The 24,199-nt window shown below is 54.8% G+C and overlaps 4 protein-coding genes across 4 annotated transcripts; 3 read left to right on the top strand and 1 right to left on the bottom strand.

Annotated features, from left to right (window-relative positions):
* Window positions 1-8: 8 nt before the first annotated feature.
* On the top strand, window positions 9-2,403 carry EV422DRAFT_544203 (glutamate decarboxylase). Its single transcript, XM_053071375.1, has 6 exons — window positions 9-467; window positions 653-913; window positions 975-1,143; window positions 1,220-1,427; window positions 1,497-1,851; window positions 1,932-2,403. The coding sequence occupies exons 1-6, from the start codon at window positions 189-191 to the stop codon at window positions 2,166-2,168; spliced, it is 1,509 nt and encodes a 502-aa protein (XP_052921815.1). The 5' UTR covers window positions 9-188; the 3' UTR covers window positions 2,169-2,403.
* Window positions 2,404-15,910: 13,507 nt separating this feature from the next.
* Window positions 15,911-18,877, top strand: EV422DRAFT_544221 (uncharacterized protein). Its single transcript, XM_053071376.1, has 9 exons — window positions 15,911-16,388; window positions 16,469-16,653; window positions 16,733-16,889; window positions 16,962-17,228; window positions 17,291-17,608; window positions 17,700-17,789; window positions 17,876-18,137; window positions 18,216-18,364; window positions 18,433-18,877. Exons 1-9 carry the CDS (start codon window positions 16,182-16,184, stop codon window positions 18,730-18,732), a joined length of 1,935 nt encoding a protein of 644 aa, XP_052921816.1. The 5' UTR covers window positions 15,911-16,181; the 3' UTR covers window positions 18,733-18,877.
* A 1,176-nt stretch (window positions 18,878-20,053) lies between these two features.
* Window positions 20,054-22,410, top strand: EV422DRAFT_607366 (uncharacterized protein; the record flags this gene model as incomplete). Its single annotated transcript, XM_053073814.1, has 10 exons — window positions 20,054-20,331; window positions 20,383-20,637; window positions 20,706-20,843; window positions 20,906-21,002; window positions 21,090-21,114; window positions 21,182-21,309; window positions 21,379-21,413; window positions 21,495-21,564; window positions 21,648-22,002; window positions 22,092-22,410. 10 exons carry the CDS (start codon window positions 20,054-20,056, stop codon window positions 22,223-22,225), a joined length of 1,515 nt encoding a protein of 504 aa, XP_052921817.1. The 3' UTR covers window positions 22,226-22,410.
* A 668-nt stretch (window positions 22,411-23,078) lies between these two features.
* EV422DRAFT_571382 (uncharacterized protein) lies at window positions 23,079-23,759 on the bottom strand (the record flags this gene model as incomplete). The annotated part of the gene is made up of 2 exons (XM_053072986.1): window positions 23,079-23,291; window positions 23,571-23,759. 2 exons carry the CDS (start codon window positions 23,757-23,759, stop codon window positions 23,079-23,081), a joined length of 402 nt encoding a protein of 133 aa, XP_052921818.1.
* Window positions 23,760-24,199: the final 440 nt, after the last annotated feature.

Here is a 24,199-nt window from a genome sequence, read left to right on the forward strand (position 1 = left end):
TGGCTTCCACTTCTTGATGGACTACGTCATGACGACTGTGGGAATCGAGAGGTCTTTCAAGAGCATCTCTCGTTACAGTATATATACCCTAGATCACCCCTGCCTCGCCCTTGCCATCCAGCTTCACAACCACAAGCAGTCCTCGGCCTTCACATATCTCACACTCGCACTCCCACAACAACGCAACCATGGTCTTCCTTCAATCCACCGGCGAGCCCACCATCAAGGAGAACGCTCACATCAAGCCGGACATCTATCCCAACCGTGCTGTCTATGGCTCAAACTACAGCAGGAACCCCATTCCGAGATACTCGATGCCCGAGGACGAAATGCCCCCTTCTACCGCTTACCAGTTCATTAAGGATGAATTGGCGCTCGACGGGAACCCCATCTTGAACTTGGCGACGTTTGTGACCACTTATATGGAGCCCGAGGCTGATAAATTGATTGCTGAGAATATTTCGAAGGTACGCGAAACCGAGTGAGCGACCGCAGCGTAGCGAGGTCGATCAGAGCGAGGGGCGAGCGGGGCGAGCGGGACGAGCCACATTGCGCCAAAGCCGCAAAACTCCCCTAATAATTGGAGTTTGTTGATAATGGTTGATGGTTGATGGGTTAATGGTTGACCATTCCTTTCTGATTTGATCTACAGAACTTCATTGACGCGGAGGAATACCCCATGTCCGCCGAACTGCAAAACCGGTGCGTGAACATGATCGCGCGCTTATTCAACGCGCCCGTCGGCAAAGGCGCAAACGCCCTCGGTGTCTCGACCATCGGGTCCAGCGAGGCCATCATGTTGTCCACGCTCGCCATGAAGAGGAGGTGGCAGCAGAGACGCAAGGCGGAGGGAAAGTCGACTGATAAGCCGAACTTGGTTATGGGGGCTAATGTGCAAGTTTGCTGGGAGAAGGTGAGGCATCGGCGATCACTGGTCTATTGCCTTTTCCGACCTGTGTCTCATTATGATGTAGGCTGTGCGGTATATGGAGATCGAGGCCCGCTACGTGAACTGCGACGAGGAGCATCTCTTCCTCAACCCAGAGAAAGCAATCGGACTCGTCGACGAGAACACGATCGGTGTCTGCGCCATCCTCGGCTCAACGTACACCGGTCACTATGAGGACGCCGAAAAGATGAATGGTGCGTCTGAACAGCGGATGAGTGCTCGCCACCCTTGTCTCCTTGAGCGAAGCGACTAATTTTCCCACACATACAGAGCTGCTTCTGAAGTTGAAGAAAGAAAAGGGCCTCGACGTCCCCATGCACATCGACGCAGCCAGTGGAGGCTTTGTCGCCCCCTTCGTCGCCGAGGATCTGAAATGGGACTTCAGACTCGAGACCGTCGTGTCCATCAACGTATCCGGCCACAAGTACGGACTCTGCTACGCCGGTATCGGATGGGCGCTGTGGAGGTCTCCCGAATAGTAAGTGGCACAAATTCGCCAGAATGCACCCATCGTCTCGCTACTGGTACTTACGAATATATTGTACAGCCTCCCCGACGACCTGGTCTTCCACATCAACTACTTGGGCGCCGACCAAGCCTCCTTCACCCTCAACTTCTCCAAAGGCGCCTCCCCGGTGATCTCACAATACTACGTGCTAATCCGGCAAGGAAAAGCCGGGTTCCGCGCCATCATGGAGAACCTCTACATCAACACCAACTACCTCGCCGACGAATTGGAGGCTACGGGACGGTTTAAGATTTTGAGCGCGAGGGATCCGAAGAAAGGGTTGCCGCTGGTGGCGTTTTCGTTGAAGAAGAATGGGGGGCATCATTTCAATGAGACGGATATCAGTCATGTCTTGAGGCAGAGGGGGTGGATTATTCCTGCTTACACCATGGCTGTGAGTGTACCTTGTTTGGTCAGCTTATCCCGATGAGATGATCGGAAGATATTAACTTTACATCCCCCTTTGAATTTTAGCCCGACGCCCAGAAGATTTCCCTCCTCCGCGTCGTCCTCCGCGAAGACTTCTCCCGCAACCGCTGCGACCTCCTCGTCGCCGACCTCAAAGCCACCGTCGAGTACCTCGACAAGCAGGACAAGCAGTGGATCCAGAATCACCGTGACAGTCGGGGCCAGTGGCACTCGCTGTTCAAGAAGCTGCCGAAGCATGTCGTGGAGAATAAAGCGGAGAAAGATTCCGGGAAGGTGTGCTAGGGACACTGTCGGACGGTTGGTGGAAAGATTCGGCGTAGCCTAGGTAGCTTTTTTCCATCTTTTCAATAGGTGCACTCACTTTTTTTTTTGCATACGTTTGGAAACTGATACTTGAATATACGAACTGTTCGTATCGTATCGTATCGTATATGTGTTCGTTGTGAATCATGGTTTGCCCATGGTGAACGTGAATTTGAAGAGAGGATATGATGGTAAAGACGATATACTTGGCGCGAGATACCGCGTTTCCCACTCGTACCATTGACTACATCGCTTTGTCATTCAATCCACCTCTATTCCTCACTCGCCACCCCCTTGTTTCCCACCCTGGCCCCATGTCTTCCACCCCCTTGCCTTGACCAACCTCCTCGACGCCTCATCGACCTCCAACTGTTATGGACGACGCGCCCATACCATAAGCTTACCTACTGACAGCCGCCAATGTCAACCGCCAAATGTCAAACGCCAATGTCAATGTCAATGTCAGTGTCAATGTCAGTGTCAATGTCAATGTCAATGTCAGTGTCAATGTCAATGTCAATGCCACTCCCCCTCTCTCCTCTCATTTCGCCAATCCTCTTGCAATATCGCCACTCCTCCTCTCTCCTCTCATTTCGCCAATCCCCCCTCGGCTTCTCCACACCCCCCACTACTTCCCCATAGCCAGCAGCTGTAGCAATGCTCTCTACGCTCGCCACGCACGCTCTAGGAGCATAGCTGACGCCCCCCCAGTCCCCTCTTGTTGTTGTTGTTCTCTGATCTGCTGGGTTGCCTATCTATAAATAGCCGGCCTCTCTTCGTCCGTTCCCTTCCTCCCCAGCAGATCAACACCAGTTCTTCTCATCTCCTGTTCTAGTCCTTGTTTCTTGTTTCGCCAATAAAATCTCTTGTCGCCTATCACTCTCGCCCTGTCTTCTCTACTTCGCTTCCGCCTCCGTCGTCGAGGTCATAACAGTTTGATCTGCTCCAACACTGCGAAGTTCAGAACCCGTCCAGCCCTGCATCCGACAAACCTTTTTCGCCATGTCCCAACCCGAATCCGTACCTTTCACCGCCAAGCAATGGAACGATATGTGCCAAGCCATCGCCGCCTTGCAAAGCCAAAACGCCAACTTGCAGGCCAACCTAGCGCAAGCCCAAGCCGACGCACAAGCTGCCCAGAGCATCGCCGCCCAGGTTCAAGCCGATACGTACACCCGTCCCCAAGCCACCAACCCTGCTCTGGAGCCTGTTATGGACGACGCGTCCATACCATGCGCTTACCTCATGACAGCATCCCAACAGTCAGTCAATGTCAATTCCCTGTCAAAACCTGACATCTGCCAAACCTCGCAGCCGCACGCAGCCGCGCTACCCCACACCTGCCACTGCCTTCATTTCTCCACGCAGCCGCACGTAGCCACACCTCCCAACACTCGGCGCTTACAAACCCTTCTCCATACTTCCCCACGTACCCGCCCACAGCCTCAGCGTAGCCACCCCATCCCCAGTCTTCTGTTTCTATGCTTCCCCACCCTTGGCGCTTCTCTTGGCTTCCCTCTCATTCCGTACCCTTCTGCTTCCCCACGCTTCCCCAGCCTTCCCAGAAAAACATAAATAGCCGCCTCCCCTGAGCTCCCCACTTCCTGATCCCCAAGCAGATCAACACCAGTTCTTCCTAGTCTTGTTCTAGTTCTTGTTTCGGTCTGAATACCATTACCTGTCAACAACCTGCACCACAAGTCGCCTCTATTTCCACCGGCTCCGCCCATTCATAACAGTTTGATCTGCTCAACAACCCCCAGCCGCTGTGCCTCCACGCCAAATCACCATGTCCGACGCCCTTCCCCTCACGGCCGAAGCCTGGCAAACCATGTGCAATGCGATTGACGAACTTCGAGCGCAGAATACCACCCTACAAGCCGAAAAAGCGCAAACCCAGACCACTGCCCCTGCCACTCACGCCCCCGAACCCAAAATCAGTCTCCCAGACAAATTTGATGGCACCCGAAGCAAGTTCCGTGGGTTCCTCAACCAGATCCGGCTCATGTTCGCCCTCCAACCCAGGCGCTACCCAAACGATCAGACCAAGATACGAACTATTGGCACCTACCTCACTGGCACCGCCCAGGCCTGGCTGGCGCCCCTTGTCGAACAAGACCATCATTCCCTTACGAACCTGGATGATTTCATCCAGCAAATGCAAGCAGTCTTTGGAGACAGCGACAGGATCCGCACGTCTGAAAACAAGCTCCAGAACCTTCGACAAACCCATGCAGCAACAGAGTATGTAGCTGAATTCCGACAGCTGCAATGCGATGTGTCGTGGAATGACCAGGCATGATTGCCACCTTCCGTCGCGGCCTCAAAGAAGACGTCAAGGACTTAATGCTCACGATGCCCCCTACCGCCTCAATTGACACCGTGATGGAACAGGCCATCCAATGTGACAACCGATTGTTTGAGCGCCGTCTAGAGCGAAGCAGGAACCAACAGCCATATGTGCCAGTTACCACTAGCCCCACCCTCATGAGCCCCGACAACCGCCCAGACGACCCTATGATCATTGACGCTGCTCGTCCGCGAGGACCCCTCACACCGCTAGAGCGCCAACACCGCATCACAAACAAACTTTGCCTCTACTGTGGTAAACCCGGCCACATAGCCAAACTCTGCCCGAACAAGATACGCACGGCAAATGTCGCGGTTAAGGAACCTGCACCCATCCAGGATTTTGCCCAAGTCCAGCTGCAGTAAAGGCCGAGCAGCTGGGCAACACCTGTCCTGGGCCTTCTCACCACGCAAGTACTGCCAAGGGAGAAGCCACAAAACCTTGCTCCGATCCTGGCATCTCCAGCAACACCCTTCTCCTGACCACCAACAATGTCAATCTCCTATCTGAGATACCCTCACCCATGCGGACTTTGGGCCCATCCTCACCATTCGAGTACCCTGTTACCCTGCAGATATCGGCCCAGCGAGCTCCAGTTCAGCTTTCAGCACTACTCGACACCGGTGCGATGTCGTGCTTCATCGACGAAAGTTATGCCCGCAAGCACCGCATCCCACTTGTCAAGAAGGAGGACCCCATTGCGCTTGAACTGGTTGACGGACGTCCCAGCCATGCGGGCTCCATTACCCATCACACCCAACCTTTGGGCATGTGGGTCAACGACCATTTTGAGGAGGTGGTATTCCATGTGACATGTTCCCCGCATGCGCCAATCATCCTGGGCTTCCCTGGTTTGAGCTCCATGATGTGGAGCTACACTGGAAGACTCGCACTCTTTGCGTCCGCTGCCATTGCGGTTTTGGACAATACGCCTCCTGGGATGCCCTGCCAACAGAACCTAGCCCGAAGCCCTCAAAAACCCCTGAACCTCTGATCCGTATCCATCAAGACGAGATTTCAGTCTCCCTAGCCCAGACACCCAACACACTGGACCCAGCACCCACACCGACCCACGTATCGTTTATCAGTGCCCCAGCTTTCCGTGTGGCGGCAAGGCATGACCAGGCATTCATTGCCTACGCCAATCCGACCAAGTCAGATTCCCAAGCCCTGGCGACCTTTCCTCCAAAAGATCCGAAGGCCATCATTCCTGAAGAATACCAAGATTTTGCGGACGTCTTCGCCAAGAAGAACGCGGATACCCTCCCAGAGCACCGACCCTACGACTGTCCCATCGACTTAGAAGAGGGCAAACAGCCACCGTTCGGCCCGATCTATAGTCTCAGCGAGCCTGAAATGCAGGCACTCTGTGACTACCTTGAAGAGAACCTAGCTAAGGGGTTCATCAAGCACTCCAAGTCTCCCGCCGGTGCCCCAGTCCTCTTTGTCAAGAAAAAGGACGGTTCCCTCCGTCTGTGCGTCGACTATCGTGGACTCAACAATATCACCATCAAGAATCGCTATCCCTTGCCCTTGATTAACAGCATCATGGATCGTCTTCGAGGGGCACGCCGGCTCACCAAGATTGACCTCCGGGGAGCCTACAACCTTCTTCGGATCCGGCCAGGGGATGAATGGAAGACAGCGTTCCGATGTCGCTACGGCCTATTCGAGTATAATGTCATGCCGTTTGGGCTCACCAATGCCCCTGGAGTATTCCAACACCTCATGAACGACATATTCCGTGACATTCTCGACGTTTTTGTTGTGGTCTACCTTGACGACATTCTGATCTTCTCAAAAAACCCAGAAGACCACCCCAACCACGTCCGAGAGGTGCTCTCACGACTCCGCCAGCACGGGCTGTATGCGAAACCGGAAAAATGCGAATTCAACCGTGACTCTGTTGAGTTCCTGGGGTTTATCATCTCCAGCAAGGCATTTCCATGGACCCAAAGAAGACGGCTGCCATTACCGAATGGGAACCCCCAACGAATGTCAAAGGCATCCAGCGCTTCCTTGGTTTCGCCAACTTCTACCGGCGATTCATCAAAGGGTACTCTGCGATCGTTGCACCCCTGACCACGCTCACTCGCAAAGACTTGCCCTTCAAATGGACCCACGCTGCACACCTAGCTTTTGAAACCCTCAAGAAAGCCTTCACCTCTGCACCTATCCTGACTCACCCCGACCCTGACAAGCCCTTCATTGTCGAATCCGATGCCTCCGACTTTGCCCTTGGCGCCGTCCTCCTTCAACCCGATGACACAGATCAACTCCACCCCGTGGCCTTTCACTCCCGCACATTTACTCCTGAGGAAATCAACTATGAGATCTACGACAAGGAACTCCTGGCTATCCAAGACTCCTTTGCGACACCACCTCATTGGTGCCCGCCACAAGGTCATCGTTTACTGTGACCACAAGAACCTCCAGTACTTCATGACTACCCGTACCCTCAACCGCCGCCAATCCCGCTGGTCAATCTTCTTTGCTGATTTCGACTTTGTCATCACATACCGCCCTGGTACCCAGCAACACCAAGCTGACGCCCTCTCTCGTCGCTCTGAATACGAGCTAAGGGAGGGGGAAGAAGCATTCCGCTCCCAGGAAACCACGATCCTCACCCCTGACCATCTCCGCCTGGCCGCCACTTATCTGACCCCACTGGACTCCTCGCTCCTTGACCAAATCAAAGCTGCCCTGGCATCCGATGTGTTTGCGCAAACCATCCGGCGACAGCTTAGGGCCCCCATTGCCCAGCAATCTCAAGAAGATCAAGAACGGATAAAGCGATTCTCCGAGGAAAATGGGGTTCTGCTGTACGACAACCTTGTCTACGTCCCCACCAACAAGCTCCGTGCTGAGATCTGCCGGGACATGCATGACACGCGTTTGGCAGGACACTACGGCATGTCAAAGACCCTGGAGCTCATCTCACGCAACTACTGGTGGCCTAGCCAATGGCGTTTTGTCAAGTCCTACATCAGGTCCTGCGACGTATGTGCTCAAGCCAAGACCGGCAGACACAAGCCCTACGGTCTCCTCCAACCCCTGCAGGTCCCTGACCGCCCCTGGGGGTCAATTTCCATGGACTTCATCACGGATCTACCCGCCAGTGATGGGGTTGATTCTGTGCTTGTTGTCATCTGCCGGTTCACCAAGATGGCGCACTTTGTACCGTGCAGGAAAACTGCCACCGCTGAGTCAACTGCAGATCTGATCTGGCACCATGTCATCCGGCTCCATGGACTCCCCGACGATATTGTATCTGACCGTGGCCCACAGTTCAACTCCCACTTCTGGAAACGTCTCTTCGCTCTCCTGGGAACCAAGGTCAACCTCTCATCGGCGTTCCATCCCCAGAGCGATGGACAAACCGAGTGGACCAATCAGATTCTTGAGCAATACCTTCGCTGCTTTTGCAACTATCAACAAGATAACTGGAAGGAACTCTTGTCTTCTGCTGAGTTCTCTTACAATAACACCATCCACTCCGCCACCCAGACAACCCCCTTCTACGCCAACTATGGGTTCCATCCTCGATTCAGTCTGGCTTCCGCCACCACAACCGAATCCCTTAATCCTGCAGCCGAAGCTCGTGCCAACCATCTCAAGGAAATCCATGAACAGCTTGCCACTGAGCTCAAGGAGGCCCAAGGACGCATGAAGCGCTTTGCCGATGCTAAGAGGGCACCTGGCCCAGACATGAAACCCGGGGACAGTGTCTGGCTCTTACAACGGAATCTCAAGACTCTCCGACCTTCCCAGAAACTTGATCACCGTAAGATTGGCCCCTTCACAATCACGGAGAAGATCAACTCGGTCACATATCGCCTCAAGCTTCCCCCATCCTACAAAATTCACAACGTCTTCCATGTCTCCCTTCTTGAACCACGTTTCACCATTCCGGAGCGAACTGAGCCAGAACCCACCCCACCAGAAGAAGTCGAAGGACAGGAGGAATGGATTGTGGAAGACATTCTTGACTCCCGTATTCGACGCACGCACCTTCAGTACCTCATCAAGTGGCAGGGTTGGCCAAGCTCGGAGAACACATGGGAGCCAGTGGAACACCTTGCCCGATGTCAAGAGCTTGTTGCCCAGTTCCACCAAAAGTACCCCGACAAACCCCGACCAAAGCCTGCCAACATCAAAACAACATCCGGACGCCGTGGCTAAAGGAGGGGTTGATGTTATGGGCGACGCGTCCATACCATGCGCTTACCTCATGACAGCATCCCAACAGTCAGTCAATGTCAATTCCCTGTCAAAACCTGACATCTGCCAAACCTCGCAGCCGCACGCAGCCGCGCTACCCCACACCTGCCACTGCCTTCATTTCTCCACGCAGCCGCACGTAGCCACACCTCCCAACACTCGGCGCTTACAAACCCTTCTCCATACTTCCCCACGTACCGCCCACAGCCTCAGCGTAGCCACCCCATCCCCAGTCTTCTGTTTCTATGCTTCCCCACCCTTGGCGCTTCTCTTGGCTTCCCTCTCATTCCGTACCCTTCTGCTTCCCCACGCTTCCCCAGCCTTCCCAGAAAAACATAAATAGCCGCCTCCCCTGAGCTCCCCACTTCCTGATCCCCCAGCAGATCAACACCAGTTCTTCCTAGTCTTGTTCTAGTTCTTGTTTCGGTCTGAATACCATTACCTGTCAACAACCTGCACCACAAGTCGCGTCTATTTCCATCGGCTCCGCCCATTCATAACATCAGGGGTGCAACGATCGCAGAGTACCCTTTGATGAATCGCCGGTAGAAGTTGGCGAAACCAAGGAAGCGCTGGATGCCTTTGACATTCGTTGGGGGTTCCCATTCGGTAATGGCAGCCGTCTTCTTTGGGTCCATGGAAATGCCTTGCTGGAGATGATAAACCCCAGGAACTCAACAGAGTCACGGTTGAATTCGCATTTTTCCGGTTTCGCATACAGCCCGTGCTGGCGGAGTCGTGAGAGCACCTCTCGGACGTGGTTGGGGTGGTCTTCTGGGTTTTTTGAGAAGATCAGAATGTCGTCAAGGTAGACCACAACAAAAACGTCGAGAATGTCACGGAATATGTCGTTCATGAGGTGTTGGAATACTCCAGGGGCATTGGTGAGCCCAAACGGCATGACATTATACTCGAATAGGCCGTAGCGACATCGGAACGCTGTCTTCCATTCATCCCCTGGCCGGATCCGAAGAAGGTTGTAGGCTCCCCGGAGGTCAATCTTGGTGAGCCGGCGTGCCCCTCGAAGACGATCCATGATGCTGTTAATCAAGGGCAAGGGATAGCGATTCTTGATGGTGATATTGTTGAGTCCACGATAGTCGACGCACAGACGGAGGGAACCGTCCTTTTTCTTGACAAAGAGGACTGGGGCACCAGCGGGAGACTTGGAGTGCTTGATGAACCCCTTAGCTAGGTTCTCTTCAAGGTAGTCACAGAGTGCCTGCATTTCAGGCTCGCTGAGACTATAGATCGGGCCGAACGGTGGCTGTTTGCCCTCTTCTAAGTCGATGGGACAGTCGTAGGGTCGGTGCTCTGGGAGGGTATCCGCGTTCTTCTTGGCGAAGACGTCCGCAAAATCTTGGTATTCTTCAGGAATGATGGCCTTCGGATCTTTTGGAGGAAAGGTCGCCAGGGCTTGGGAATCTGACTTGGTCGGATTGGCGTAGGCAATGAATGCCTGGTCATGCCTTGCCGCCACACGGAAAGCTGGGGCACTGATAAACGATACGTGGGTCGGTGTGGGTGCTGGGTCCAGTGTGTTGGGTGTCTGGGCTAGGGAGACTGAAATCTCGTCTTGATGGATACGGATCAGAGGTTCAGGGGTTTTTGAGGGCTTCGGGCTAGGTTCTGTTGGCAGGGCATCCCAGGAGGCGTATTGTCCAAAACCGCAATGGCAGCGGACGCAAAGAGTGCGAGTCTTCCAGTGTAGCTCCACATCATGGAGCTCAAACCAGGGAAGCCCAGGATGATTGGCGCATGCGGGGAACATGTCACATGGAATACCACCTCCTCAAAATGGTCGTTGACCCACATGCCCAAAGGTTGGGTGTGATGGGTAATGGAGCCCGCATGGCTGGGACGTCCGTCAACCAGTTCAAGCGCAATGGGGTCCTCCTTCTTGACAAGTGGGATGCGGTGCTTGCGGGCATAACTTTCGTCGATGAAGCACGACATCGCACCGGTGTCGAGTAGTGCTGAAAGCTGAACTGGAGCTCGCTGGGCCGATATCTGCAGGGTAACAGGGTACTCGAATGGTGAGGATGGGCCCAAAGTCCGCATGGGTGAGGGTATCTCAGATAGGAGATTGACATTGTTGGTGGTCAGGAGAAGGGTGTTGCTGGAGATGCCAGGATCGGAGCAAGGTTTTGTGGCTTCTCCCTTGGCAGTACTTGCGTGGTGAGAAGGCCCAGGACAGGTGTTGCCCAGCTGCTCGGCCTTTACTGCAGCTGGACTTGGGCAAAATCCTGGATGGGTGCAGGTTCCTTAACCGCGACATTTGCCGTGCGTATCTTGTTCGGGCAGAGTTTGGCTATGTGGCCGGGTTTACCACAGTAGAGGCAAAGTTTGTTTGTGATGCGGTGTTGGCGCTCTAGCGGTGTGAGGGGTCCTCGCGGACGAGCAGCGTCAATGATCATAGGGTCGTCTGGGCGGTTGTCGGGGCTCATGAGGGTGGGGCTAGTGGTAACTGGCACATATGGCTGTTGGTTCCTGCTTCGCTCTAGACGGCGCTCAAACAATCGGTTGTCACATTGGATGGCCTGTTCCATCACGGTGTCAATTGAGGCGGTAGGGGGCATCGTGAGCATTAAGTCCTTGACGTCTTCTTTGAGGCCGCGACGGAAGGTGGCAATCATGCCTGGTCATTCCACGACACATCGCATTGCAGCTGTCGGAATTCAGCTACATACTCTGTTGCTGCATGGGTTTGTCGAAGGTTCTGGAGCTTGTTTTCAGACGTGCGGATCCTGTCGCTGTCTCCAAAGACTGCTTGCATTTGCTGGATGAAATCATCCAGGTTCGTAAGGGAATGATGGTCTTGTTCGACAAGGGGCGCCAGCCAGGCCTGGGCGGTGCCAGTGAGGTAGGTGCCAATAGTTCGTATCTTGGTCTGATCGTTTGGGTAGCGCCTGGGTTGGAGGGCGAACATGAGCCGGATCTGGTTGAGGAACCCACGGAACTTGCTTCGGGTGCCATCAAATTTGTCTGGGAGACTGATTTTGGGTTCGGGGGCGTGAGTGGCAGGGGCAGTGGTCTGGGTTTGCGCTTTTTCGGCTTGTAGGGTGGTATTCTGCGCTCGAAGTTCGTCAATCGCATTGCACATGGTTTGCCAGGCTTCGGCCGTGAGGGGAAGGGCGTCGGACATGGTGATTTGGCGTGGAGGCACAGCGGCTGGGGGTTGTTGAGCAGATCAAACTGTTATGAATGGGCGGAGCCGGTGGAAATAGAGGCGACTTGTGGTGCAGGTTGTTGACAGGTAATGGTATTCAGACCGAAACAAGAACTAGAACAAGACTAGGAAGAACTGGTGTTGATCTGCTTGGGGATCAGGAAGTGGGGAGCTCAGGGGAGGCGGCTATTTATGTTTTTCTGGGAAGGCTGGGGAAGCGTGGGGAAGCAGAAGGGTACGGAATGAGAGGGAAGCCAAGAGAAGCGCCAAGGGTGGGGAAGCATAGAAACAGAAGACTGGGGATGGGGTGGCTACGCTGAGGCTGTGGGCGGGTACGTGGGGAAGTATGGAGAAGGGTTTGTAAGCGCCGAGTGTTGGGAGGTGTGGCTACGTGCGGCTGCGTGGAGAAATGAAGGCAGTGGCAGGTGTGGGGTAGCGCGGCTGCGTGCGGCTGCGAGGTTTGGCAGATGTCAGGTTTTGACAGGGAATTGACATTGACTGACTGTTGGAATGCTGTCATGAGGTAAGCGCATGGTATGGACGCGTCGTCCATAACACCTGGAGCAGTATCTCCGATGCTTTTGCAACCACCAACAGGACAACTGGAAACAACTTCTGTCGTCCGCCGAGTTCGCCTAAAACAACACCCATCAGTCCGCCTCCCAGACCACCCCCTTCTATGCCAACAAGGGTCTCCACCCCCGCTTCAGTTTTGCGGCCTCTGCTACCTCCGAATCCGCCAACCCCGCCGCTGAAGCCCGCGCTAAACAAATCAGGGAATTCCATGAACAGCTCGCCCTCGAGCTCAAGGAAGCCCAAGATCAAATGAAGCGCTACGCCGACGCCAAACGAATTCCTGGACCGGACTTCAAGCCTGGCGACCACGTCTGGCTCCTCCGCAAAAACCTCCATACAACCCGGCCCTCTCAGAAACTTGACCATCGCAAGATTGGGCCATTCCCCATCGTTGAAAAATCAATCCCGTCGCCTACCGGCTCAAGCTCCCGCCTACGTACAAAATCCACGATGTCTTCCATGTCTCGCTCCTCGAACCCCGCTTCACCATCCCCGAACGACACGAACCCGAACCCGCGCCCCCAGAGACCGTTGAGGGTCAAGAAGAGTGGGTTGTCAAAGCCATCCTTGACTCTCGCATCCATTGTCGTCGCCTTCAGTACTTGGTCAAATGGCAGGGCTGGCCTGACTCCGAGAACACCTGGGAGCCCGTGGAACACCTCACCCATACCGACGCACTCCTCCAGGACTTCCACAGCGCGTACCCCAACAAGCCTTCCGCTGTCCCCGTAGCACCTCCTCTGCGGCCACACCAAACTCGACGCCGCCGCCGCCGCCGCTAAAGAGAGGGGTGATGTTATGGACGACGCGCCCATACCATAAGCTTACCTACTGACAGCCGCCAATGTCAACCGCCAAATGTCAAACGCCAATGTCAATGTCAATGTCAGTGTCAATGTCAGTGTCAATGTCAATGTCAATGCCACTCCCCCTCTCTCCTCTCATTTCGCCAATCCTCTTGCAATATCGCCACTCCTCCTCTCTCCTCTCATTTCGCCAATCCCCCCTCGGCTTCTCCACACCCCCCACTACTTCCCCATAGCCAGCAGCTGTAGCAATGCTCTCTACGCTCGCCACGCACGCTCCAGGAGCATAGCTGACGCCCCCCAGTCCCCTCTTGTTGTTGTTGTTCTCTGATCTGCTGGGTTGCCTATCTATAAATAGCCGGCCTCTCTTCGTCCGTTCCCTTCCTCCCCAGCAGATCAACACCAGTTCTTCTCATCTCCTGTTCTAGTCCTTGTTTCTTGTTTCGCCAATAAAATCTCTTGTCGCCTATCACTCTCGCCCTGTCTTCTCTACTTCGCTTCCGCCTCCGTCGTCGAGATCATAACACCAACCCCGCCACCTCAAAGCACCCCAGTACCGCCTCCGCGCTATCTGCACACGGTATAGCGGCGTATCCTTTGAGGAGGGTACGGAGGGCGGTGGCGATGTGGGGTGGGGTGGTCGGGAGGGTGTGCGGTTGTGAGGATTTGGTGGAGGGTTGATAGGATTTGGGAAGGGGTTGGTGGCGGGTGAGGGATGGGGGGGACCGCCGTCTGCTGACGTCATCATTTGCGGTCTTGGGCACGGGTGTTTTGAGGGGGATGGTGGTGGTGTCGTGGGTGGGTTCCTCATTCGGACCATCCTCCCCAGATCGCCAAGCCAACCGACGAAGATCTCCCATAGCAACGGCAACGTTTCTCGCTGTCCAAGAATTGACAAACTCGATTTTCCACCCCCCCCGCCTCACACCCTCTTCATCCGCCCACTTGGCATCCACAGGACACCGTAACCCCCTCCACGCCAACACCGGATCCCGCACCCTCACCGCCAACCCCGTCACATACAACGCCGAGCGGTCCGTAGGCCGTATCCCAGCGCGGTCCATCTCGTCCAAAGTCCCAGCGCGGGGAGGATGGGGACTGTTATGATCTCGACGACTGAGGCGGAAGCGAAGTAGAGAAGACAAGGCGAGAGCGATGGGCGACAAGAGATTGTATTGGCGAAACAAGAGACAAGGACTACAACAAGAGATGAGAAGAACTGGTGTTGATCTGCTGAGGAGGAAGGGAATGGACGGAGAGAGGCCGGCTATTTACAGATAGGCAACCCAGCAGGCCAGAGAACAACAACAACAAGAGGGGACTGGGGGGGCGCCAGCTATGCTCCTAGAGCGTGCGTGGCGAGCGTAGAGAGCATTGCTACAGCTGCTGGCTATGGAGAAGTAGTGGGGGATGTGGAGAAGCCGAGGGGGGATTGGCGAAATGAGAGGAGAGAGGAGGAGCGGCGATATTGCGGGAGGATTGGCGAAATGAGAGGAGAGAGGGGGAGTGGCATTGACATTGACATTGACACTGACATTGACACTGACATTGACATTGACATTGGCGTTTGACATTGGCGGTTGACATTGGCGGCTGTCAGTAGGTAAGCTTATGGTATGGGCGCGTCGTCCATAACAGTCCGGGCTTCGACGTCGACGAGGTGAGCGTGAGCGGGAGTGCCTCCTTCCAGGTGGCGACCACGGGGGTGACCCCCTGCATCTGTGCAAGGGGCGGTTACGCTCTGCGGGGCCGTCGCCTTGGCGTTGATCGCAGTCGAGCCGTTGCGCCCTTCAATGCGGGTGTTCAAATGGGTCAAGCTCTAAGCGGTCATTGTTAACTATCGCATAGCTGACGGCGGTATTAGCACCCGCCTGAGAGTTGCTCATCGTAGGTTGCCGGAGAGATATTGAAGGGTGGTGCTACCATGTAATAATGCTAGGTCCGTTGCGAGAGGCTAGCTCTGTCTCCGCTCGATATATTGAAAGAATTCTAGAGTTTCTACCTCCCAGGGCGCCACCTGAAGGCTTTTCTTCCCTTCGGGAGTCACCCCAGAGCGTAGGACTCCAATATAATCTATGCTACACGTGATCTCATGCCCTACGCGCTTCCCCGCACTAAGGTTACACCTGCAGCACCTCATTACAGACGGGTTGGAAGTTTGCGTCGGGGGCGGTGGCGTCGCCAAAACCGACGACAGAGTTATTGGTGGGCGAGTTGAAGGTGAGGGTTACATTGACGGTGGTGAGGCTGGTGCCTGCGGGGGTCAGGGTGTTGGAGTCAACTACAGCTGCCATGGTTGTGTTTTCGGAAACGAATAGATGAGGTGCTCGTTTTTGCAAACCGATCTGTTGACCGTGCGCTTTCGGCGAACGTGGATCCCTCTTGTCCTGCCTTATTTCTGAGCTGGGTTGATTCGAAAATGACAGAAGCCGGGGGCATGACATCAGGGGGGAAAGGAAGGAAGCGGACAAAGTACGTTGGCGGGTGGAAGGCTGGAGGGTTTGGCGGAGGTGTGCTTAGCGGCGCGCTGTCGAAAAGGGCATTCCGCCAAGGAAGCCTGACACAGCGCGGGCATCTGGCCAGCCAATCACGCCGCTCTGAGCAGACCATCTGGCCAAGCACACGCCTCCATGCAGAACACTCTGGCCAGTCGTCCGTCTGCCCATCCGGACATGGCTGGCACCCGTCGAGAAGCTCCAAGCAATACTACATACGTACTGTACGTACTGTATCAGTGCAGCACGCCCAGTCCGCCATACTACAGTATATAGTCCAGCAGGGCGTCCCGTCGGAGGACATACAGACAGTCCTTCCTTTCTCGTTATCGCTACTTGACAGCGTAAGGTTTCAAAACACTCCGGCTCACGAAGATGGACTCCGGAACAGAAATCTTGTTTCACAACCCCATCCCCGTCACGCTCAAACACCCCGGCACGCGAAGTGGAATCAACACCCCTAGAGGCGGGAGTCACACGGGAAGTCTGAGCATCGGGCTTGGAGATGGGTACCAAGAAAAGCGGCGCTCGAACGTCACTGTGCAAGTCGCCCTGGCTTCGAAGAATGCGGGTCGTTTGAAGGTTGGTTGGTGATGGTGTGACAAGTAAGGTGGCCGGTCTTGGCCAACGACCAGGCTGACACCGGCCCTTCCATTCATTAGGTGCTTGAGCTCCAGCTGACGGACGAATCAGATCCGTTCTTTCTGTATCACCTCGAAATCGGCGAAGATGACTTTCACGCTCTGAAGGACGAGCAGAACCTGCTAGTGGATTTCCAGCAGTTTCCCGTAAACTTCATCGAACTACTGGAAGCTTGTGACAAAGCTTCGAGGGATGTCCAACCAAAGTAGGTAGGCAAGTGGGCTGCATCCCTATGTTTGTCTTATCAGGAAAGCGCATCTAACGGCTGTCAATCGACGCCAAAGGTTCGTAGCGCAGCTGACATCCGATCTGGACTATGCGACCTTCCAAGTGATCGAGACCAACAATTTCCGAAACATTACACACATCTCGCTGAAGTTTATACCGGGCAACGACGATGCTGTGAAGCGGTATCTGGCAAAGCTGGTGAAGGAGTTGAAGGTTCGGCCGTGGGAGTTTCGAAGGTCTTGAAGTATGTGTAAGAACAGCAGCCTAACGCATGTATATCAACAGATCGAAAACAGCGGGGTGAAATCTAAACTTGACGTCACTGAAATTAGCCTAGCAACACGGCTACGCGACGCGGAGGCGCTGACTGCAACCCTGACGGCGGAGCTGGAGAAGATGAAACTGAATCATGCAGAGCAAATGAGCCGCGTGCAGTTGCAGCATGCTGAGGACTCTGCGCGGGAGAGGGAGGACCTTATACGGCAGCGGGAAGAGCAACGGCTCGCGGCCGAGCGGGAGAAGCGGAACTTGGAGATTCATTTCGAGGAGAAGGTATGCCCAGATACGGATGATTTCTCTCACATCAGGGGCCTAACTGACGCCGGCCATCTCAGAACAAAACCCTCTCCCAAGACCTAGCCTCCATAACCGCCCAACACTCCCACGTCCTCTCCCACGCACAAAGCCTCGAATCCACCATCTCCAGCTTCACCAAACAGCTCGACACACTCAAGCGCGACCTCACCATCACGCGACAGGATCTCGACAAGGAGATCCACGCCAACACGGATCTGAGTCGCGTGAAAGCGGGATTGGAGGCGGAGGTTGACTCTTTAAGGGGGAACATTGCGGCGCTGGAGAGAGAGGGGAGGGATAGGAGTCGGGAGGATAAGAGGGTTAAGGAGGTGTTGGATGAGGTGAATGAGCGGAAGGTGAGATGGCGGGCTGGTTTTGGGAATTTGGCGGCGAATGGGTGTCCTCATCTGTGTGTCATCACGTTCATTTGCCGCGACGGATCTGTAGAGCAAACTGGAAGAGTCGCTGGAACAGAGTCGGGCCCAGAACGCACGGTTAGAGGAAGGGCTGACACGAGCTCGGGAGGAGATCAACAAGGTAAGGCCGCATCCCTCACACTATCTAGCGGTGTTTCCATTAAAAACCGGTGGTAATCGGGCATACCCTCCCCACTCCCCCCGCAGGGCAACGAAATCATCCGCAAGCTCCAATCAGACCTCAAATCCTCCAAATCGAAACTCAAGCTGAAAAACGTCGTCACCCTGCAACAAGAGAAACTCCTCGACGAGAAGACGGCCGGCGTGCAGGCGCAGCAGAAGGAGATTGCGGAGTTGAAGGAGACGCTGGCGAGTACTCGGAGGGAGTTGGAGGAGGCGAAAGGGAAGGTTGGGGAATTGGAGGGGGTGGTGGAGGAGGGGAGGAAGGTTATTGAGGATAATAGTCGGGGTAGGGGGTTTGTGGGCTGGAGGCGGGGCTGCGGCGTGCCTGTGTGTGGAGCTGACGTACTCTCGATTATTTAACTAGTGATTGAATGGCTCCACAAGCAGCTGAACGAGGATGCGCTTGTCCGTCCACTACCTGCAACAGCAACAAGTACGCTGGGGACCTACCCGCCTGCGGCAGCGGTGGCGGCGGAACGGCATACTGGCGCTTTGGATGAGGTTGAGGCGAAGGTATGTTTCAAAACAACCAAACAATCGAAAGACGACATAACTCAACCCTCGATATTCTTTTGTTGTAGCCCTCAAAACCTTCACCAACGGGCTACCGCAGCCGGTACCTCTCGACCCTCTCCACCACCACACACAACAAAGATCTGCACCACACTCAACCACTGTACGCAGACAAACCCACCGCTAAAACAGCCAACTCGTACGACCCGGCGCGGTACTCCCCACCTTACACGTCAGCGAGTACCGGGAGACAGGGTACCGCTTATGGTTCGAGAATCCCGGAGTTGAAGACGAGGGGGGTGGACGTGGGCGGGAAGGAGGAAAGGAGGGCGGGGAGGAGTGTGCCGGTGAAATCTAATTACTTTTGAAAAATGGGGGTGGAGGGGTGCGTCGATGCAGTCCCCGGTAGCAGCGAGATCATTGGTAAATTCGTATTTTTCAGGACATCTACTAGCCAGTCAATCACACGCCTCTGTGTCAAAAGTAGTTCCAAATTTGTGGCCAACCATCAGGGCAAAACATCTTGGGGTGTGATGTGGATGGCCGGGTGCCACGCAACGCCTTAGCCTTCCCCGCGGAATTACTGCCTTCCGCACGGAATAATTTGGGGTGGGTTGAATAACCCTATGCTCTGGACGAGGAACGTAGTTCATGAGTTCAATGGATGAGGAGAGGTTGTCAAGTAGTCAAGTGATGGCAAAGTCAAATAATGGATTTTGCGGGTGGGCATGGCAGCGATGATGCGGGCGGGGCGGGGCGGGGCGATGGGTTTTTGGGTGTGGGATTGGGATGAAAGGGGTGGGAGTTGACAGTGAGCGATGGGAAAGCGACGAGGGGAATTGCAGAACAGAGCCGTCGCGTAATCCAAAACGACGGGAACTGACACTATCTGTCATTTCTTCCTGGCAACTCCCCTCTATTTACAGTCTATGCACGCTCGCAAGCGACTCCGGGTGAAGCATGGCCGTCTAGTAATTGCTATGTTTGCTTTTGAGAGGTCATCCGCGGGCGGGCCCTTGTCAGAGCTTGGGCTTGAGACAAGAAGAATGCACGAAAAGGAATAATACAGTAATAGCATTGACCCCGCAAGTCACCGAGGCAATATTGGCGCATCCCTGTGCTTACCTCATCACCCGCGCCGATTGCACCGCTTTCAACATTTGTGTGCTGTAGACACACATTTCCCCAAATCAACGATCACGTCAAGAGAGCTGTATTGTGAGCCGCCACTTACCGATCGAGGCTGTATCGCTCAAAATGTCGATACTCAGCCCGTGAACTCAGCCCGTTATTGACAGATTCCACCCCGATCTTCTGGAGCCGGCATGCCCTTCTCCGATGGCCTTCTTCGTTATGCTGTAGCATGTCAGCAGACGATACCAGGTCGCAACTGCCGGGTTTGTCTGTGTACGACATCTCGCTCCTACGTCCGGGCCCTCGTATATAAAAGCCCCCACGAACTCGTCAAGGTCTCCGTCTAACAAGACTCTTTCCTCGTGTCCTCCGAGCATTTTTATTGCGAAACTCCAGCACAGAACAACCACGTTCTGGTCATAACAAGGTTCATTCCGTCCGCTTAAGAACAGTATGACGGGAAAACCAGACGACCCAGACGTCGAAAGCGGCGGCAAACCGGACAACAACGGCACCACCGCAAAGAAGGAGGGATGGAGCTGATCACAGCTGTCGATGCCGCTGTCGGCGCTGCTTTTCCTAACATCCCTCATAACCGCCGCTGCCATCGTCATCCCCGTCGCCGTGCTGGCCTTCCAGGGCGCGAACGAGACGGTCGATGACATCTTGCTTGTTGTTAGAGACAACTATGCCGGCCAGCTGGTCTCCCTGGTGTCCTCGACACTTGGTGTTGTGTATGCTGCCACGCACAGGAATGCGGAGGATTTTGCGATTGTGTCGACGCTGCAGGCTTATGCGGGGCAGTCCATTGACTTTATCACCCATAACAGTCTGTAAGAACCCCCACACATCCTCACTGCAGCTTTGTTGACAATGATGCACAGTGATGTGACTGACCAGCTCCCCATCCGGAAAACGAAAAGAATCTACGCATACTCGCAGGCCGTCAACCAATACGATTTCCTCATGGCGATGGGTGTCTCCGCGGGTGACGGCAGAGACGCAGTGTTCGTCTCCCATCTAAACGGCCCAGGGTCATACTACCACAATGTGCCTCCGAACAGCCCCGGTCTGCAGCTGGTAGTCACCGGATACGACCTGGCCACCCGGACCGCGACTTTCATCCCTCCAGTCAACTCGTAAGTCAATAGAAATGGATGCCGTCTCTTCACACTGCGCCCCGAAGCTGAAAGAGATCACGGTTCAGATCCTTCCCTAACGCGGGGGTGGTGGTGACCAACCCGGCCGGACAATGGGCGAGCCAGCCAGTCTGGGCGCCGCTGACATTCATGCCGGACGGAACCCCGATTTTCGCGGGTCTATATGGTTTGAATCAACCGCAATGGTAACAGAAGTCGCGCATACACAGGCAGTGACCTGCAGGATTTGACGAGTCGTATTTTGCAGGAGCGGCGTCGCCTTCGGAACCCCCGGACCCAACCGCGCACCCGACTACATCCAGCAGACTGTGGCGAATTTGCAGCGGTATTCGGATCTTCTGTCGGTAAGGAAAGCGAGTCGTGACGGAAGCTTCCCCGTGATCTCTAAGGGTTGCTGAGGCTCTTCTATCCTGCCGGTGTGTCTCCCTCAGGAACTCAAAACAACCCCAAACACTGGTATTAAAAGCAAAAGAAAGACTCTCAGGCTCGCCTACTTGATTTTCACGCGGATATGCGCTTGCAGTGATCGCCATTTGGGATGCGAACGGGCTGCTTGTTGCAAGCAATGCAGACCAGTCGGTGTTGTTCAACCCGGCAGCGCACCCGCCAGTCAGTTGGAGTGCCGAGTCGGCGCCTACGCAGACCATTGCGGTGAGCAAATTGCCCGCGAGGCAAATGTCGCCGCTTTACCGATGATAATATTTTGGCATTGCTTCCCAGATCCCTGCTCAGAAAGTCCTCGCCAAATATGGAAGGTAGCGTGCGCAAAGGCTGGCGGGGTTTTGTTTGGCGGTGTTCTCTTTGGACAAGCATGGCTGCTAACCGTTTCTGCAAAGCTACGCGAAAATCCCCGACGCAACGTCTAACACGTTTTCGACCGCTAATGGCGACCTTTTTGTTGACACGGTAAGGGGGGGGGGGGGGCCATACCGCGGCGCATTCATCAACCGTTTGATATCCCTAATGCCATACCGTGCTTTCCATCCCAGCGCCGCATCAACGACGCCACCAACATCAACTGGACCGTAATGCTCGCCATCCCCCAATCCGACCTCCTCGGGCCGCTCAAAGCCTCCCGCAACAAAGTCATCGGCGTCTCTGTCGGGATCGCCGTCGCTATGCTCGCCTTCGCCGCCTTCAGCAGCTACTTCGTCACGCGGCCCCTCCGCGAGCTCACGCGGATCATGGTGCAAGCGAGCAACATGGACTTCTCGGCGCTGCAGCAGGGGTATCTGAAGCAAACGCAGTTTGTGAGGGAGCTGGGCAAGATGCAGGCGGTCTTTGGCGGGATGCTGCAGAGGTTTGCGAGGGCTATTGAGGACAATCGGAGGCTCGCGACCCATGGTAAAGCCGGTTTTTAGGTTTCCACGTACTGTCTCAGAAAAACATGTTGGTTCTGACCGCCTCTTCCTCCCCTCCCTTCTTTGCTGCAGGAAAGGGAAGCCAGCCCAGTGGGTTCACTTCCCCCAGGAAACTGTCGATCATCAAGACTACCGCAGTGGACGTCGGGAGTAACGATGGTCTGAAAACGTCGTTGTCTCCCATGAGCGAAGCGGAGAGGGAATGAAGGTTGTCATGCTCTTTCTTCGACAATCAAGAGAATTGAACTAGCTCCTGGTTCGATACAGTTCATAGGAAATTTGCTTGGCTGTAGTCTCGTCGTACCACAACTCCCGAATGCTTTGCAGCATCTGTACTATATACGCGCTGTCGAAACACGTCAAAGATGTTCCCTCTCCGCGTAAATCCTGCACGCACCTATACTGCGTACATTGCCAATGCATTGCTTTCCATAGCAGCCGCTTGCATCGGATGTTTCTGTCATACCGGTACGGAACCAAATGTGAACCCAGCCTCATCCTCAAATTGTAGCTTCGGCACTGAAGAGAGTTAAGAGATTCCGTCCACTGAGTAGGGTCTGACGGGCTCCCGGAACCAACTTATCGTACGGAACGTCTCGAGGTCCCAGTTCCGTTCGAGAGCTCCATCCTGTTCTATGGGGTCACCCGTTGAAATACGTACTTTACGAATAGAATGGGGATGGGATCTTTCCTCTACGTACCCAGGTGCAGGACTCGGACATATTTCCCCATCACCGTTCCCATCTCCTTCACACATCACGCAACACCTGAACCAACCATTGGTCCGTAGCATCTGGCCCATTCTCACTTCCTCCCTGATAGCGAGGTTTCAAATGGACTCTCCCCTGCCAGTACTAAAAGTGCTCATTTCTCAGACTCCCCTATGAAACTCTACGACGGGAAAACTAGAACAACTCTATGCCAAAAAAAAGGACCATGGAATGATGGGATAATGCGTGCGCATGCACATGTACCCCATCACATCCTGATGCCTTCCACCCCAGCGGCATCCCACCCGCATCCAATCCCGTCCCGCCTTTCAACCACCCTCCTATCAATTCACCGACGATACCGAAACAGATAGATATAAAAGAACACGGCGAGCACAAACAGGATCAGGTACCACATCCACCGCCCGTTCTGTTTGCGCGCCATGATGTTGAGCCGCCGCATCGTGGATTCGAGGAAACTGCCCGTCTTGTCAAAGTCTTTGTCCATTTCGTCCATCAAGTTGCGTTGCAGGTGTAATTCGTCGCCTATTGCTATTGATATCTGGAGGCGAGAGGGTGGTTGTTAGTCGATGGATGGGGTTGCGAGCAATGGGCCGGCAAGCATTCAGGGTTCGGCGAGCGAAGTGAAGCCTCAGTCGTTTTGCGAGCTACAGTAAGCGTCCATGCTTATCAACCTGCCAGCCCCACCTCCTTGTCGCGAGCGGAGTATCGTTCAACCATCGTCCAACCTTCCATCACCACACCCCGTCCACCGCTTCGCGAGCAGCGTACCGTCATTCGCCATCCCACACATCACGGCCTCCCTCCTCCCATCACCCACCTGCTTAAGCTGACTCAGTTTATCCCCCAAGATTCCCACATGCTGGTCATTCTCCTGCTCCATGCCATAATGATACGGCTGTCCGCCTCCGCCGCCGCCTGCGTACCCGCCGCCTATTGGTTGTTGCGATGAGTAGGATGAGGATGAGGGGTCATAGCCGGCGGCGTGTTGGGGGCGCCGGTGTGACATTTTGAGACAGGTGGGAGGGTGGATAGGTGGAGGGGCGAAATGAGGAGGATGGCGGGTGGGCTGGCTGCTTGACTCTGAGGCTGGCAGGCTACAAGAGTGTGCTGATGTGCGGCCGTGGAGGGAGCGTCCAGAACGAGAGAAGAGGAAGTTGTAATGGTTGGAATTGTCGCCACGCGCGGCAAGATGGCCGTTTTCACGCTGGGGCCAATCGGTCCAATCTTCCACCGCTTTCCACCAGAGAAGCCTCACGCCACAGAGGGGCAACAGACCCACTGAAGCAGGGGGCCAAGCCGACAGAGGAATCTCTTCCGTTTCTATGCTTAGAGGTGATAAAGACGGAGAGACACCGTCCTTCATACAGTAGACTCCGTCTTCTGATAAGCACGAGGCCGAGGCGGAACCTCACAGCAACAAGGACGAAAGGCCGATATCTCCGTCTC

This window comes from Fimicolochytrium jonesii (assembly GCF_025526975.1).
Source record: "Fimicolochytrium jonesii strain JEL569 chromosome Unknown EV422scaffold_33, whole genome shotgun sequence".
NCBI classification, from domain to species: domain Eukaryota; kingdom Fungi; phylum Chytridiomycota; class Chytridiomycetes; order Spizellomycetales; family Powellomycetaceae; genus Fimicolochytrium; species Fimicolochytrium jonesii.